Source organism: Podarcis filfolensis (assembly GCF_964270895.1).
Source record: "Podarcis filfolensis genome assembly, chromosome: Z".
Lineage (NCBI taxonomy): Eukaryota > Metazoa > Chordata > Lepidosauria > Squamata > Lacertidae > Podarcis > Podarcis filfolensis.
This window is the reverse complement of record NC_139617.1, coordinates 39,627,992-39,645,239: the sequence shown is the minus strand read 5'-3', so window position 1 is coordinate 39,645,239 and position 17,248 is coordinate 39,627,992. Positions and strand designations below refer to the sequence as shown.

The window sequence follows — 17,248 nt, the reverse complement described above, 5'->3', positions numbered from 1 at the left end:
ACACAGCCCAACAAGACAATGACAAGAATCTACCAACAGCATACAGATCAATATGGTTAACCTGATCCAAAAACACCCACCCACCCCACTCACACGAAAACAAAATTCACCACAGCCAATCACAAACAAACAACCACACCCTAGGCCAACCTGAATCTCTCACACCACCAAAAGAAGACCAGCGAATAGCAAAGAGAACCTGCACAAGCCACACTGACACAAAACCCCACACATACATTAAGTAAAATAGAAACATCGCCACCCGACCCCACCTCCACCTACCATGGCCCCCCTCCACCTCTCCCCCCCTTTTCTTCCTAATGTAACACTGATGTCGCAGCAAATGAAACTGATTGTAGAAAATGTAACTTGAAAAAAGAGACATTGCACATAATTTTGTAAACCAAGAAATCTTTAATAAAAAATACATTTAAAAAAAATTAGTTTCCAGGCCCAATTCAAAGTGCTGCTTTGGACCTTTAAAGCAATAATAATAATAATAATAATAATAATAATAATAATAATAATAATAATAATACCGTAATACCTAGGACTTTTTTCTGGGGGGATGCAGGGGTACACATACCTAAACATTTTGTGAATCTACGTTTGGCCTCATTGAGGGGCAGTATTTTAATATGAGTAGGAAAATTAGAGTACTCCTAAACATTTTTAAAGAAAAAAAGTACTGGTAATACCTCAAGGACTGCCGCTTTCTATATGAACCTACTCAGATACCAAGTAGTGGGGAAGCTGAATGCTCCGGCGGAGAGCAGGCAGGGGCGTGGCTGGCGTGTGTCCTGGGGGGCATGCCGCGCGTCCCGGGGAAGTAGTATGTCACCCGTGGGGGGCATGGCATGCGTCCTGGGGGCATGGCATGCTGATGGTACCGCCCTCTCCGATGGTGCCGGGGGCGCTACGCTCCCCCCGCCCCCCGTTCCTCCGCCAGTGATACCAAGATTATATTCTGAGGCCCTTCTTTGTGTGCCTCTTCCTTGTGAGGTCCGGAGGGTGGCAACACAAGAACAGGCCTTCTCTGCAGTGGCTCCCCGTCTGTGGAATGCTCTCCCCAGGGAAGCTCATCTGGCTGCGTCATTACACACCTTTAGGCGCCAGGCAAAAACGCTTATTTTTAACCAGGTCTTTGGTTGATCTGATTGACATCCTACGCCCTTTTAATATGTGGTTCTTTTTTGGGGGGGGGGGAGATTGTTATTGGGTTGTTTTTCTTTTTTTTCAAGTTTGGAAAATGTTTTTTTTATTATTATTAAAGATTTTCTTGTTTTACAGAAGTATGTGTAATGTCTCTCGTATTTTTTCCATGTAACATTTTTACAGATCAGTTTCATTTGATGAGACATTAGGAAGAAAAGCGGTGGAGGGGGGGGGAAGATGGGTGGGGGTGGGATCGGGTGGCAATGTTTCTATTTTGCTTAATGTATGTAGGGTTTGGTGTCAGCGTTGCTTGTGCTGTTCACTTTTGCTCCTTTGGTGGTGAAAGAGGTTGGGGTTGGCCTAGGGTGTGGTTGTTTGTTTGTGATTGGCTGTGGTGATCTTTGTTTTCGTGTGTGAGTTGGGTGGGTGGGTGTTTTGGATCAGGTTAGCCATATTGATTTGTATGCTGTTGGTGAATTATTGTCATTGTCTTGTTGGGCTGTGTATGTGATAAAGGGGAGCCATACCGGGGTAAAGGCGTCTTCTTCTGGTTGTCTCCATGTCAGTTTCAGTTTATTGGTTAATTTTTCTAGTAGGGCTGTTTCCCATACTATTTGGTACCATTGGTCCATGCTTACTCCTGACAGGTCTCTTCAGTGTCTGGTTATGGTGTTTCTGGCTGCTGAAAGGAGGTGGGTTATGAGTTCTTTGTGGTATAAATGGGTATTGTTGTCTTTGAAGATGTTTAGTAGGGCCAATTCTGGGGTGATGTCTAATACTTGCTTAGTTATTTTACATATTTCTCGTATAGCTGTTGTCCAGAATAGTTGGATTTTGGGGCATTCCCACCACATGTGGAGGTATGTGCCTGTGGAGGTGACCCTCTCCAGCATTTTGGTGGGGTTCCTGGGCATATTAGTGCTAGTTTTCTTGGTGTTAGGTACCACCTGTAGGTGAGTTTCAGAGGGAGTTCTTTTCTTTTCACTGATATGGATTTAAAGGGGGGTTTAGACCACACTCTGGTCCATTGAGTGGGATTAATCTCATAGCCTATGTCATTCTCCCATTGTTTTTTGATTGCATCTAGGGGGTTTGTGGGATTTTGGAGCAGTATTTTGTATATTGCGGATAGCATCCCTTTACCGTTTCCCTTTGTTGTTAGGAGGAGGTTTTTGAAGGTTGTCAAGGGCCAAGTTGCTGCTGATTTTACTGTTGGGTTGTTTAAGAGGGCATGTAGTTGGTGTTGTGTTAACCAGGGCATTTGGGTGTCTTCTAGTTTGTCTTGTATTTCTTGTGTTGACAAAGGTTTGTTATTTTTATAAGTCTATTAGGCAATATAAGCCTTTGGTTTGCCAGGTTTTTATCTGGAGGTTTTGTGCTGCATGGTGGAATAATGGGTGGGACACCAGGGGGATTAGTGGAGATGGGGTTGGGGATAGTTTGCCTATTTCTGTTTTCCATGCTTTGAGCATGGTCTGTGTGTACCTGTTAAGTGTTGTGGGAATTTTCTTTAGTTTGTTTGGGAGGAGTGGGTACGCTGTGGTGCAGGTATTTTCAATTGTGTCCCTCTCTAGGTATACCCATTGTTTTGTCTCATCTTCTAGTTTATATGGGATTATATGGCGTATTTGGTTGGCAATCTAATATGCTTCTATGTTGGGGATTCCCCATCCTCCTTCTGAGGTGAGGAGGTGCAGGTATTTGGGGCTTATTCTTGGTTTTTTATGTGAGAAGATAAAAGAGTGTAGTTTTCTCTGCCATCTGCAGAGTTGGGTTGGGGGGAATCCGGATTGGGAGGGTTTGGAATAGGTAGGTTAGTTTTGGGAGGGTGATCATTTTGATCATGGCTATTTTGTCTGAGAGAGTGAAATTCATGTTGTTCCATCTCTTTAAGGTAAAGGGACTCCTGACCATTAGGTCCAGTTGTGACCGACTCTGGGGTTGCGGCGCTCATCTCGCTTTATTGGCCGAGGGAGCCGGCGTACAGCTTCCGGGTCATGTGGCCAGCATGACTAAGCCACTTCTGGCAAACCAGAGCAGCGCACGGAAACGCCATTTACCTTCCCACCGGAGCGGTACCTATTTATCTACTTGAACTTGGACGTGCTTTTGAACTGCTAGGTTGGCAGGAGCAGGGACCAAGCAACGGGAGCTCACCCCATGGCAGGGATTCGAACTGCCCACCTTCTGATCGGCAAGTCCTAGGCTCTGTGGTTTAACCCACAGCACCACCCGCGTCCCAGCTCTTTAGGTCTTTGTTAATTTGTTGCCACAGCGGCTTGTAGTTGTGGAGGTACAATTTATTGAGGGGAGAATGTTATGTTGCCATCTTTTTTGGTTATGCAGTGTATTCTTGTTTTGAGTGCTTTTTTCCTACATCTATTTGCTAGTAATCTGGAGTTTCCCCCTCCATATTCATAGAAACGTTGTTTAGAGTATAGAATGCTGATCATTGTTTTGTTGATTTCTAGGGAGTCTCTCCTTTTTTGTTCTATACGTTTGAGGAGTTTTTGCTAATTTTTGAGGAGGTTTGGTTTTTAAGGAATGCTTTCTCTTTTATGCAAGTTCCTCTGGTGACCGCTTTCATTGTGTCCCATAGGAGGGGGGTTGTTATATTGTCTACATCGTTTTATTTGAAGTAGTTTTGGAGAGTTTTTGTGAGACTCTCTCTAATTTGTTTGTTTGTAGTTAGGATGGGACTGAAGGACCATGATGGGGTGGGTTGTGTTTCTTCTCCTATTTTAACGGTGACTTCTACTGGGGCGTGATCTGTGATTTTAATGTTGATTCCACTTAGGGGATCAGACGCTGTGTGAGCAGAATGCTGTCCAGTCTGGACACTGTACCATGGCGTCCGGATTGGAATGTATGGCTGGTGTCTCCTGGGTTTTGCTCACCCCAAATGTCATAGAGACCCCTGTTTTTTAGCATTTTTAGTAACTTATAAGAGTTCCTAGTTGTTGGGGGTTTACTTCGGAGGAAGGGTTGTTTTTCTTTTGATAATATATATTGTGGTGTTTTATGTTGCTCTTGTTTTGTGAACCACCCTGAGACCTCCGAGTATAGGGCGGTATATAAATTCAATTAACAACAATAATAATAAGTACTGAATGGAAGGCACTTTACACATGCTTATGAGTTCCAGTGATCCTTACTTTCAACAGCTGGAATTTCTCTTCACTCTGATCGCATTCCAGCCACTCGTTAGTCTGTTCTTCTTCCTCCCTTCATCCTAAAATACGTGAACTAGGACAGATAGAACTAACTGGTAGACGGAGGGACTTTGTTAAAAAGGTGAAACATTTTTAGTTTATTTACTGTGATGGCCTGGGAATCTGATTCAGAAGCTGGATCTGAGGAGTCCCAGCCTTCACAGGAGTCCCCGCCTCCAGGGCCGGCTGAGCTGGGGCAGGGCCTTGAATCTGAAGGGCCTGCACCTGTGCCGGATCCTCAGGAGCAGACACCAGATGCATCCACTCTGGCTCTGGAGGTGATTGAGGACCCATTGCCTGCAGGTGCGCCTCTCCCAGCCCTGTCAGGGGAAGGTGAAGCTGCCCCTGGGTCCAGTAACACTCCAGCCTCTCCTGAGCTGCAAAGGCTCAGGGCAGAGAGGCGGAGGGAACTGGGTTCTCTCAGGAGGAGTGCTCGCCTTAAGGCCAGGAGAGGCGGGTCACCTGTGGGGCGGGACCGCCCCTGGCCTCAGAGGAGATAAAGGCCAGTCAGCCCAGTCCCAGGTTGCGGGAGCAACGACGTTGGAGACCTGTTTCTGCCAGCACCCAGACCTGTTTCTCCGGAGTTCCCGACCACGCCCGGTGTCTTGCTTTGGACCCCGCTTCCCCCTTGGTGGATAGGCTGCAGACCCTCGGCCCAGGACCGGACTTTGACCACGCCTCACGGTAACCCCCCCCCCCCGGGACTAGTACATTTATGCCACATTTTATTTTAAAAATGAACTCATTGCAGTTTCCACAGGCTGCCCATTGCAGTAGCAGATTTAAAGTCAGCAGGGTTAGGATTTGATCTCTCTCTAGTTATGTTTTCAGCCAGAGACGACAAGCAGCAGTCTTAAGAGTTGCAATTTCTATAGCCATGTATCTGGAAGTAAACATTGGATTCAATGTGTTGGACCGCAAGTGACTTGGATATTCTGGAGCATGGACTGGGCACAGGGAGGCAAACGCCAATTCAGGTTTTAAGCAGAGTTTATTTGGTTCACATATGCAAAGCAAATGGTGCAGCACAATACATTGCAATCTGCACACCAATCAGAGCAAATGGGATTATCCTAGAACCGAACGATTTGCCCAAGTGCATACAACCACACGTGTAAAACCCAATCCCATAACACTCTGACTGGCCAAATGGTCGTTCTTCAGTAACTACGGGGGACACAATGGCCACCGGCTCAGTCAAGTGCCCTTTCTCACGCGCGTTACGGCTTGAGACTACTGTGACTAATTTGCTCAGAACGTTATCTGGTAACTTATCTACACAGGTAGGTTGTATATCTTCGGAACCTCCCACCCAGATCTTCAGGCATGCGTAGAACTATCAGCTTCCGGTGTGATGGTAGCAGGCCTCTGGGCTGGCGATGGGCTGTGTCCTGATCAACTCCCAGTGGGATCAGGAGCAGGACCTCTCCGGATTCTGAGCTTCAGAGAATTGGGTAAGAGTTCGCAAGTCCACTCTCCATGGGCTTGTTTTACTCGCGTGTGATGGATCCAGGGGGTCAACCCATCTACCTTAACTGCAACTGGGGAAACTAGCAGGACTACGTAAGGGCCCTGCCATTTAGGATTTAGGGCCGTTGCGTTCCGCTCTTTTATCCATACAGAGTCACCGGGCTTAAAGGGGTGGATTGCCTCAGCCATGCTGCACGGCATCCGCTGGAGGGACCACCTGTTAAGAGATGAGAAGACACATAAGAGAGATTAAATTTGGTCTTGGGTCGTAGTGTCTCCCAAGAGTTGAGTACACAGGGGAAGCTCAAATGGGGGTGGACGCCCATATAGTAATTCAAATGGAGACAATTGGGTATGCTTATTAGGAATACAGTGAACCCTGAAAAGGGCTATAGGGAGCATATCGAGCCAGGAGGCTCCTGTCTCCTGAGTGAGTTTGGCAAGTTGATTTTTCAATGTTCTATTCATCCGTTATACTTTTCCCGAGCTCTGCAGCCTCCAGGCCGTATGCAGTTTCCATGGGATGTTCAGAACCTGACTGACTCCTTGTACAATGTGGTGTATGAATGCTGGTCCGTTGTCGCTCCCTATTGCTCTTGGCAGCCCGAACCTTGGTATGATTATTCCTTGCCATTCTTGGAGATGGGCCTTCTGCCCATACCGTTGGAGGTGCACTGATCATTCTTATAAGCTTTGAATCCTGGCCCTCCTCTTCTCTATTGTCCCCCATTAAGGCTGCCACCAATCTCCAGGCATTTTCTCTGGGCACCATGAGAGACATAATTCCTGTGCCTGTACCAGCTGAAGGCAGGGCCATATTACATCTGGAGGGGGTGAAAATGATCTGGGCATGGAGCTTGAACAACAAATCTCTCCTATCAATGGCATTGGACATTCTGGAATATACAGGAACTTGTGTATTACTGCCCTTTCCCCTATAACACAGTCCATTGGTTGTAAGAAGGGTTTCACCTGAGAGTCCCCTGTGGCCCCGGTGATCTTAATGGTTGGCTTGCTGGGGTTTCCTAGGGGTAAGGGGAGCACAGAATATTCAGCTCCAGTCTCTCTCTCTTTTTAAATTATTTTTATTACCGTATTTTTCGCTCCATTGGATGCACCGGACCATAGGACGCACCGGACCATAGGAGGGGGAGAACAGGGGCAATTTTTTTTTCTTGTTCTCCCCCTCTAAAACAAGGTGCGTTCAAGGTACATTCACCAGAGCTTGTGGGGCTGGCAGTGGGGGGAAGCGCTGCTTTCCCCCACCGCCAGCCTCAAAGATCCCTGAAGCCTTTGGAGCGCAGTGCCCCACTGCCCTGCAGAGGCTTTGTGCGCAGCCGTCCCCAAGCTAGAGCAGCGAGACGGAGCCCTCCATCTCGCTGTTCTGGCTTGGGAACAGCCTTGCTAGCTTCTGCAGGACAGCGGGGTGTAGGCACCCCGCTGCCCTGGAGAGGCTGTGCGCGCAGCCATCCCCAAGCTAGAGCAGCAAGACGGAGCCCTCCGTCTCGCTGTTCTGGCTTGGGAAAAGCCTTGCTAGTTTTGCAGGACAGCGGGGTGAAGGCACCCCGCTGCCCTGGAGAGGCTGTGCGCGCAGCCATCCCCAAGCTAGAGCAGCGAGACGGAGCCCCCCGTCTCGCTGTTCTGGCTTGGGAACAGTCTTGTTAGCTTCTGCAGGACAGCGGGGTGAAGGCACCCCGCTGCCCTGGAGAGGCTGTGCGCGCAGCCGTCCCCAAGCTAGAGCAGCAAGGCGGAGCCCTCTGTCTCGCTGTTCTGGCTTGGGAACAGCCTTGCTAGCTTCTGCAGGACAGCGGGGTGAAGGCACCCCGCTGCCCTGGAGAGGCTGTGCGCGCAGCCGTCCCCAAGCTAGAGCAGCAAGACGGAGCCCTCCGTCTCGCTGTTCTGGCTTGGGAACAGCCTTGCTAGCTTCTGCAGGACAGCGGGGTGAAGGCACCCCGCTGCCCTGGAGAGGCTGTGCGTGCAGCCATCCCCAAGCTAGAGCAGCAAGACGGAGCCCTCCGTCTCGCTGTTCTGGCTTGGGAACAGCCTTGCTAGCTTCTGCAGGACAGCGGGGTGAAGGCACCCCACTGCCCTGGAGAGGCTGTGCGCGCAGCCATCCCCAGCTAGAGCAGCGAGATGGAGCGTTCCGCAGTGCTCCGTCTTCCTGTTCTGGCTTTGGGCTTAGCGGCGCAGCCTGCATTCGCTCTATAGGACGCACACACATTTCCCCTTAATTTTTGGAGGGGAAAATGTGCGTCCTATAGAACGAAAAATACGGTAGTTTTCCCATCAAAAATTTATACAAAATCAAACATCCAATCTTCACTTAATCCCTTTTTTCCAGAACTTCCCTCAGCTTGTCTGATAATTTTCCATATTATATCTTCATTTCACATTTCTCAATATTATATTGCACTCAAACACTCTTAATCACATCATGTTTTTTAATATTTCTAACATTAATTTCTAACATTAATTTCACAGAGCTTCTTGAAAACCAACAAGTGTTATTTGTTCATCACAAACACCTTTGATATACTCTGTAAATTTCTTCCAGTCCTCGGAGAATCTCTGGTCATGTTGGTTCCTAATTCTCCCCGTCAATTTGTCCATTTCTGCGTATTCCATCAGTTTCATCCTCCATTCTTCTTTCGTGGGCATTTCTTCCTGTTTCCATTTCTGTGCCAGCAAAATTCTGGCTGCTGTTACTGCATACAAAACTAATTTCACATCTTTTTTACTAATTTCATTTCCCAGTATTCCCAGTTAAAAAAGCTTCTGGTTTTTTAACAAAAGTGTATTTCAACATTTTCTTTAGCTCATTATAGATCATCTCCCAGAAGCTTTTTACCTTCTTACATTCCCACCACATATGGTAAAATGTTCCTTCTTGCTCCCGACACTTCCAACATTTATTGCAAACTTTATACATTTTACCCAATTTTACTGGTGTTATGTACCATCTGTATAACATCTTCATAACATTTTCTTTTATCGTAATACATGCTGTAAATTTTAACCCATCCTTCCATAATTCAATCCACTTCTCAAATTCAATATTATATCCAAAATCTTTAGCCCAGCTAATCATTACAGATTTAACCTCTTCGTCTATTGTATTCCATTCCAACAATATTTTATACATTTTAGATAAAATTTCCACTTCATTATTCAAAATTTCTTGTTGAAATCTAGATTCTTTTTCAGAATAACCCCTCTCTGAAAACTCTTTTTTAAACATTTCATTTAGCTGAAAATAGTGCAGCTCCAGACTCAATCATAAAATTCACAAGGCGGTTCCCCACTTGTAATGAACCCTGCCGTGAACCCAGGCTGTCCTATTGCGATTCATAATTAGCCAACCCAATCAGATTGGTTGGGTTTTCCCGGTGCTGCCAATCAGGAAGCCCGTAACCTCCTTCTCCTCTTCCTCGTCCGGGCCTCATTCTGCGATTCCGTCCCCATTGGCCTGGGGCTCCCTTATTTGGGCACTCGCCTTTCCAATGTCCTTCTTGCCTGCATATCGCGCACTGATTCCTCCCTAGTCTCGTCCCTCGTCCTCTACCTCTTTCTCTGGTTCCACGTCCTCTTCCCTTTCCTTTCCCTCTAAGGAGATATGCTTCCCCTTTTCCTTCTCTCCAATTGCCATTGCCAACATATTCAACTTCTTTTCCCTATATTTCTCTTGCCTCTTCTCCCCTGTGTGAGTGCCTGAGGGCCCTGCTCTTGCCACTCACCATCTGGCCCAGGGCGGGGTCTGAAGCCTCACAAGGACTGCTGTGCTCTGCTGCCCAGGAGGACTCCCCTGTGTGAGTGCCTGAGGGCCCTGCTCCTGCCACTTACCACCTGGCTCAGAGCGGGGCCTGAAGCCTCACAAGGACTGCTGTGCTCTGCTGCCCAGGAGGACTCCCCTGTGTGAGTGCCTGAGGGCCCTGCTCCTTCCTGCCACTTACCACCTGGCCCAGGGCGGGGCCTGAAGCCTCACAAGGACTGCTGTGCTCTGTGCTCTTGTTTGGGTTCTCTGGGTTTAGCGGTGTCCAGATCCTAAATGCCTCCTTCAGACGTTCCAAATATGCTGCTGGACTTTCATCTGGCTTCTGTACTACAGAAATTTTTGCCATATTGGTAGGTTTTCTGGCTGCACGTGTTAGACCTTGTATCAGGGCTTGCCTGTTCATCTCTACTAAGGCCCTATGGTCAGCCTGATCATAATTCCAATTGGGATCCCCCAGCGGGTACTGGAGCAGGATCTGGGCTGCCCCTATGCCATTGGCGGCTAGATGTCGATGAGCTTCCGCATGTACTCTCTGAATTTCTTCACCCGTCAGGAGATGCTGCAGAATTTGCTGACAGTCATCCCAAGTCGGGGTGTGGGTCCTCATCAGGGAATTTATTAAGATGATACCCTTGCCAGGGTCCTTTTCAAACGGTGGGGTGGTATTTGACCAGTTCATTAAGTCAGTAGTGGAAAGGGGTATATACTGGAAAGTACTGGTCCGGGGCTGTGGCAGTTGTCCCTGCACTGGGGCTGGTGGTGGGGCATAATCTGGGCTTCCCTGGGACTCCCTATTGTCATGCTTTCATCTTGTGACTTCACCCTCCCTTTCAATGTTTCATGTTCCTCGTGCTTCAGGGCACGCTGATAAACATCTAGGTATTCCAATTGGGAATACCTATTGGCCCACACTCAGGTTGGGTTTCCTCTACGGTCTCCCTTTCATCCACACAATCATTTGCTCTTGGAGCCACTCACCAATACCTCCCAGCCTAACCTAAAACCCTAGCCGGTCTCCTTTTATTGGTCAGCCTCTGCTTTCTCCAAGGTCCCCTCCAAGATGTTCGGTCACATCTTACATCCTGTGCTTACACTCCTCTCTATCTGTAATAGGGTCCCTTTACTCACCTGTCCTTGGGGTTGAGATGTCTTGTTCCCAAGCTGGCACACCTTTTCTGCTCCGTTCGTGATGTCTGTCCCTCCAATCCACAGCACAGGGAGTGTGGCAACTTACTTTCAGTTTCCTAGCCAATAGCGGCTGGTGCACGCTGAAACGTCATGTGTCCCCAAAGCCCCAAGCCGAAAACACAGACCTGTCCTTGTGGAGTCCTGGTGTCCTTCTATCCGACATCAAGGCACCTGTGAAATGTTTGACCTCAAGTGACTTGGATATTCTGGAGGCAAACACCAATTCAGGTTTTAAGCAGAGTTTATTTGGTTCACATATGCAAATCAAATGGTGCAGCGCAATACATTGCAATCTGCACCCCAATCTGTGTGCGCCCACATTTTATAGACTATACAAATAAACAGAGAGTGAAACTTTTACCTTCTTATCCTATCAGGCTCTAACATCTCCTTTTGAAGGTTAAATTCTTAATTTATTCATTCTTGTTTATCTCCCTGCTTATGGCCTTGATCACCTCGCAACAGTTGCCTTGTTTGTCTACCTGCTATGGCCTTGCTCATCTTGTAACAGCTGCCTGATAACTGGATGCTGGGAATTTCCATTTCTGAGGCCCTTCAAATGGAATTTACTTCTGAGTAGACATGCATGGGGTTGCACAGTTGTTCCAGGATATGCATCTCAAAGGGAGAATGGTTTTGGTTCTGGGTTGCTGTTTTTGTTTTACTGGAGAGAAACAGTGGGCCATTTGGAAAGTAGCCAGTGAAAGAGTCATGTTGCTTTTATAAAAGAAAAAACTGGCACGTGATGTGTGTTTATTTCCCACTGAAGGTCTTTTGGCGTTTGAGCATTTGATATTCCTTTGATACACTGCATTGCTATACTGTCAGGTTCATCCATTTTCTTTACTGTTGAATACTGAAAGGTATTTTGGTTCCATATGTATACAGTGGAACCTCGGGTTGCGGACGTAATTCGTGATGGAGGCATGTCCGCAACCTGCAGCGTTTGCATCCTGAAGGACTGCGTCTGTGCTGGCGCTGGTGCGATTTGGCGCTTCTGCGCATGTGCGAGCGGTGAAACCTGGAAGTAACCCATTCCGGTACTTCCAGGTTTCCCGCGGTCCACAACCCGAAAACACGTAACCTGAAGTGTCCGTAACATGAGGTATGACTGTATTCAGTATATGCTATTTCTTTATAAAGGTAAAGGTAAAGGGACCCCTGACCATTAGGTCCAGTCGTGGCCGACTCTGGGGTTGCACGCTCATCTCGCTCTATAGGCCTAGGGAGCCAGCGTTTGTCTGCAGACAGCTTCCGGGTCATGTGGCCAGCATGACTAAGACCGAGCAGCTTCTGGCGAACCAGAGCAGCGCATGGAAACGCCGTTTACCTTCCCGGCGGAGCGGTACCTATTTATCTACTTGCACCTCGTGCTTTCGAACTGCTAGGTTGGCAGGAGCAGGGACCAAGCAACGGGAGCTCACCCCGTCATGGGGATTTGAACCGCCGACCTTCTGATCGGCAAGACCTAGACTCTGTGGTTTAACCCACAGCGCCACCCGCGTCCCTTCATACTACGCCCTTAATGTTTTTGTTCATTTGATCTGTTTATATGATCTGTGGTTCATTTGTTTGTTGATGGTAGTGATGGTCACCAACTTGGATGGTTTTAAAGTAAGAGTGTACAAAATCATGGAGGATAAGGCTATCAATGGCTACTGCCTCAAACTATGAAAGTAGAGCATAGAGGCAGTACTGCTTCTGAATACCAGTTGCTGGAAAATATGGGAGGGGACAGTGCTCTTGTGCTTGGATCCTGCTTGTGGGCTTCCCGTAGGCATCTGGGTTGGCCTCTGTGAGAACAGGATGCTGGTCTAGATCAGCCATTGGCTTGATCCAGCAGCTTCTTTTTATGGTTTTACGATCTGCCACAGTCTATTCTGACCCAGCTCCACTCCTAAACAACCAAATTCCCATCGTAAGTCTCTGGTATGCTCTACTCACTGTGAAACTCAGCCTGCGAATGCCACCACCTTTCCTGAGCTTTTTACTGTATGGGAGAGCCAGGCGGCCAATTGACCAGGTATGGGGAACCCAGTGCCCTCTGAATATTGGTGAACACCAGCCCCAGCCAGAATAGCCAGTAGTCAGAGATGGTGGGAGTGGGAGTCCAACAACAACAACAACAAATTTTTATTTATACCCCGCCCTTCCCGGTTCAAAAACTGGGCTCAGGGCGGCTAACAACAAATTTAAAACACTTAATTATAGAAGCAGCATAAAATACAGTATAAAAGCATGAATAACAATAAAATTCAAAAATAAAAAATCAATTAGATAATCCCCAGGGCTAGCTGGCTGAATTGGTCCTACTTGTGCCAGCGAGGAGGCCAGGGGAGAATTAGCTGTGGGGTCTCAGAATGGGTGATCTTCATAAAAGGGGAGGTGGGAGGGAAGAGAAGGGAAATATAAGATCAGGCTGAATTCAAAGTAAAGGCCCGGCGGAATAGCTCTGTCTTACAGGCCCGACAGGTTAAATCCTGAAGGGCCCTAGTCTCATGGGACAGAGCATTCCACCAGGTCGGAGCCATCACTGAGAAGGCCCTGGCCCTGGTGGAGGATAGTCTGACTTTCTTAGGGCCCAGGACCTCTAAACTATGGTTATTCATGGACCTTAAGGTCCTCTGTGGGATATACCAGGAGAGGCGGTCCCGTAGATAATAGGGACCTAAGCCAAGATGCTGGGTTATATTTTTATATATGTTGGAAGCCACTCAGAGTGGCTGGGGCAACCCAGCCAGATGGGTGGGGTATAAATAAGAATATGTTTATTATTATAGAGTATGAGACTCCCAGTCTCAGAGTCTCTGAGTTGTGGATTCAAGCCCCACTTTCAGGGGAAAGATCCATGCATTGCAGCGGTTTGGACTAGGTGACCCTCATGTTTCCTTCCAACTCTATGATTCTATGAATTTCTATGCCTTTCGAACATCTGGAGGGGGTCACAGCTTTCCCACCCCTGTTACAGAGAATCCTCCATCAAAGGATCACTTCATGACCTCTGGTCCTTTCACTGTTGCATGTTGCTGAAGGCTCTATTATGCTTGCTGAATTAATTTACTCTACAATAACCCGCCTTCTGTTGATTTAGAAGCCAAGGGGGTGATTGTTCTTTTGGTTAAAAAAAGTGTACTAGAAAAGCATAATCATCCTGCAAAGCGTGTTGTCAACAGTTCTGTTTGAAATAAACCTCAGGAGGTGCCGTGTGTGAAACAAAAGTCTGTACGTGGTGCTTGATGTTTCCTTTTGTGTTCATTTACATACATTTACATGGGGCGGTGCTGCTAGCTAAGGATGCACATTGATTCCTGACTCGTATGGTTATCTTCAAGACACCCTGGGGAAGGAACTGGATTTGTTGCACTAGGATGACAGGACATTTTATCCTACTTTAGTTGTGCAAAGTCCTGGTATGTGATTGTATAACTTCTGCAAAATACTGACAGTCTTGTGCTTATAATATGAGGCATCAGCAATATTTTCCTGTTGTGATTTCTGACTGTAGAGAACCACCAAGTTGAAAGGGAGCCCTCCCTCAAAACAGGAGAAAAATGGAGAAATGCAAGGGATAATGTAATTGAATCATGCCTTGCAGAACACACACATTGAATTGGGTTAGGTCGCTAGATGACCTTTGAGCTCTCCTCCAGCTCTAAAAATTGATGATTTGATGAAATGCACTACTAAAAATGTTTTAATAAGGCTGTTCAGAAAAAAACCAAAAATAGGTACAGTGGCTTACTAGAGATTGCCCCGCACAAAAAACAGGACCAGCTGGAAATGTTGCAAGCGATTTTGAGACTCCATTGCATTTGCAGATGCTGTGCAAACTTTTCAGGAGGTGAGCATGGAAAGCTGCTGGCAACAGCAGTCAGTCTGTGTTCAGCCGAAATCCAGCTTGACTCATTACAACAAGCGAAGAGAGCACACTTCAAGATCCTGGCACATGAAGGTGCTCAAGGAATGCCACAGGCTTGTTTTCTGACGAGAGAGAGAGAGAGAGAGAGAGAGAGAGAGAGAGAGAGAGAATGAATTCAAAGCGAGCCTTTGATCTATTTTCAGCCCATAAATTGCTCCTGTGGAATCCTGCACATACTTGGGAGCTCTCTCTCTCTTGTGCTCGCATGCTGTGAGGCTGAATCTACTGCTTCGTTGTGACAGCACATTTCTTTATCATGTGCATGAAGAAAAGAACACCATCCAGACACATCTCTTTCCTTTCCACCCCAGGCAAGCTAGGGGCTCCCGTGTGGCCTGTTCTTGACACAACATGCATTGTGCATATCTACACATGCTGTAAATTAGGCCTGTCAACTCATTAGAGAGAATTTTTTTTTAAAAAAATAGTTGATTAATCATAATAGCCTAAGAACTGCCTTGCTGGCGTAAACCAAAGCCTCTCTCTGGCTTAGCATTTTCTTTCCAGCTGAGGTCAGCTTCAATTTCTTTCAAGCTGGCAGGGGGACCCGTGGCCTTCCAGATGTTGTTGGATCCCATCAGCCCCAGCCAGGATGGCCAGTGGTCAGAGATGATGTGATTTGTCGCCCAGCAACATCTGGACTATCACCAGATTTCCAAAGCTTGGCTCTCACAAAGTGATGAACAAAAAGAAGTGAGAGGTAAAGCACACAAACTATTTATGCAAGAAGTAAAGATGACTGTTGATCTATATGAAAAAGGTAAATCCACAGTTAGGGCATAAACTATTAGTCCAACAAAAATGTCCCAAAATAATGTGTGTTGTTTTAAGCTCTCCAGAACTAACAATGGCCAATGGCTGCTAGTTACGGTGGCTATGCTCTCAATCCATTGTCAGAGGCAGAATGCTTCTGGAATACCAATTGCTGTAAACCCCAAGAGAGGAGAGTGTCCTAGTGCTTAAATCACAGGCATATGGTTCGCCCCTGTGAGAACAGGATGTTCAAGGACCCATTCCAGCCAGACAAAAACACTCAAGGAGGGTGTGGAGGGGGGCTGCTGAGGGGTGTGACTTGAGAAGAGAGGGAGTGTCTGGATAGGGGTTGTGGCCTGGAGAGAGTCCCAAAGGCTGAATAGAGTAACTTGGAGGGCTGCATTTGGCTGCTGTGTCTGAGGCTCCGCACCAATGCTCTAACCACTCTACATCACACCGACTTTGCCAAAGGGAAAAAACAAAAATATTCAATGTGCTCTGTGTGTCTCCAATTGCCATTTGGGGAACAGACAGTGATGTGTTGGACCAGGAGCTGGGAAGATCAGGGTTCAAATCCCCACTCGGCTGTGAAGCTCACTGGGTGACCTTGGGCCAGTCGCTGCCTCTCAGCCTAACCTGTCTCACAGGGTTGCTGCAGGGACTGAGGAGTGGGGAGAATTCTGGGCTCCACATATTGAGCTCTATGGGGAAAAAGGTAGGATATATGTGAAATAAATAGATAAGACACGCAGGCGGGCAAGTATTTTGCAGGCAAAAGAAATAGAGGCAGAAGAAAAGCTCACCTTGATATAAAAGAAGCTACATATGTTGTCTGAACAGCAGATGGCGCTGAAGCCTAAGGCTGCCAAACCACTACTCACCTCCCCAGCATTTGGTGCAAAAAGAGCACAGAGTTTATTTAATGAATGAAGAATCATTGGATAAAACAGGAGACATTGAAATTCTGCTTCAAATGATGATGATGATGATGATGATGATGTTATGTTATGTTATGTTATGTTATGTTATGTTATGTTATGTTATGTTATGTTATGTTATGTTATGTTTTATGTTCTGTTGTTATGTTATGTTATGTTATGTTGTTATGTTATGTTTTATGTTATGTTATGTTATGTTATGTTATGTTATGTTATGTTATGTTATGTTATGTTTTATGTTATGTTATGTTGTTATGCAGAACCTCATGTCAGTCTCCTATAACCTGCATATGCCAGCTCAACAGGCACAAAAGGTTTCGGAATGAGGGGAGAAATCAGTTCACATTTTAAAGGTGAACCGTACCTAACTTGCACTTTCCAAAACAATACACAAACCAAAACACAGTTGTCTTTCAAATTTTGCTGTGCAGTTTTCCAGCTGAGCAATGAGTAGAAAAATGCAAATACTAGGGTAAAGTGTGCATAAAATGCATACATTGGGGAAAATAAGACACACACAAATGCATTACAATTCAGGGAAGTTGCTTTGCAAGTGTGTTTACTAGCCAAATTGCATGCAAAAACTTGTATATGAGGAGAAATTCCTATGGAAAGGCTGATGAATTATCATTTTTTTAATGCAGCCAGATGTGTAAATGCGGAGAACTGAACTTAAGAGGTGGGGGAAACTGAGAAACTGAATCTGAAATGGACAGATTTGCCCATCCCCAGGACATATGTGAACCCGTATCCCCTGAGGATGTGATTACCCATGAGAGAGAGAGAGAGAGAGAGAGAGAGAGACCCATCAATTGATGGGATGAGGATGCTCTGAAACCTG

At 46.6% G+C, this 17,248-nt stretch overlaps 1 protein-coding gene across 6 annotated transcripts in view; it reads left to right on the top strand.

Moving 5' to 3' along the window:
- The window catches only part of LOC310754779 (uncharacterized protein), a 31,614-nt gene that overhangs the window by 1,471 nt on the left and 12,895 nt on the right, over nucleotides 1-17,248 (top strand). For 2 of the 6 annotated variants that reach the window (XR_014544004.1, XR_014544005.1), the window contains exon 1: nucleotides 3,460-6,451. Coding sequence is in view for 1 of the 6 variants with exons in the window: in XM_083597071.1 (XP_083453197.1) it covers nucleotides 5,651-5,821; nucleotides 6,325-6,451; nucleotides 9,800-9,959 (458 nt within the window). In the remaining 5 variants the exon portion in view is untranslated. Of the gene's footprint in view, nucleotides 1-3,459; nucleotides 6,452-9,583; nucleotides 9,960-17,248 lie in introns of those variants that run through there. The other 4 variants (XM_083597071.1, XR_014544007.1, XR_014544008.1 and 1 more) reach the window with 4 other exon arrangements.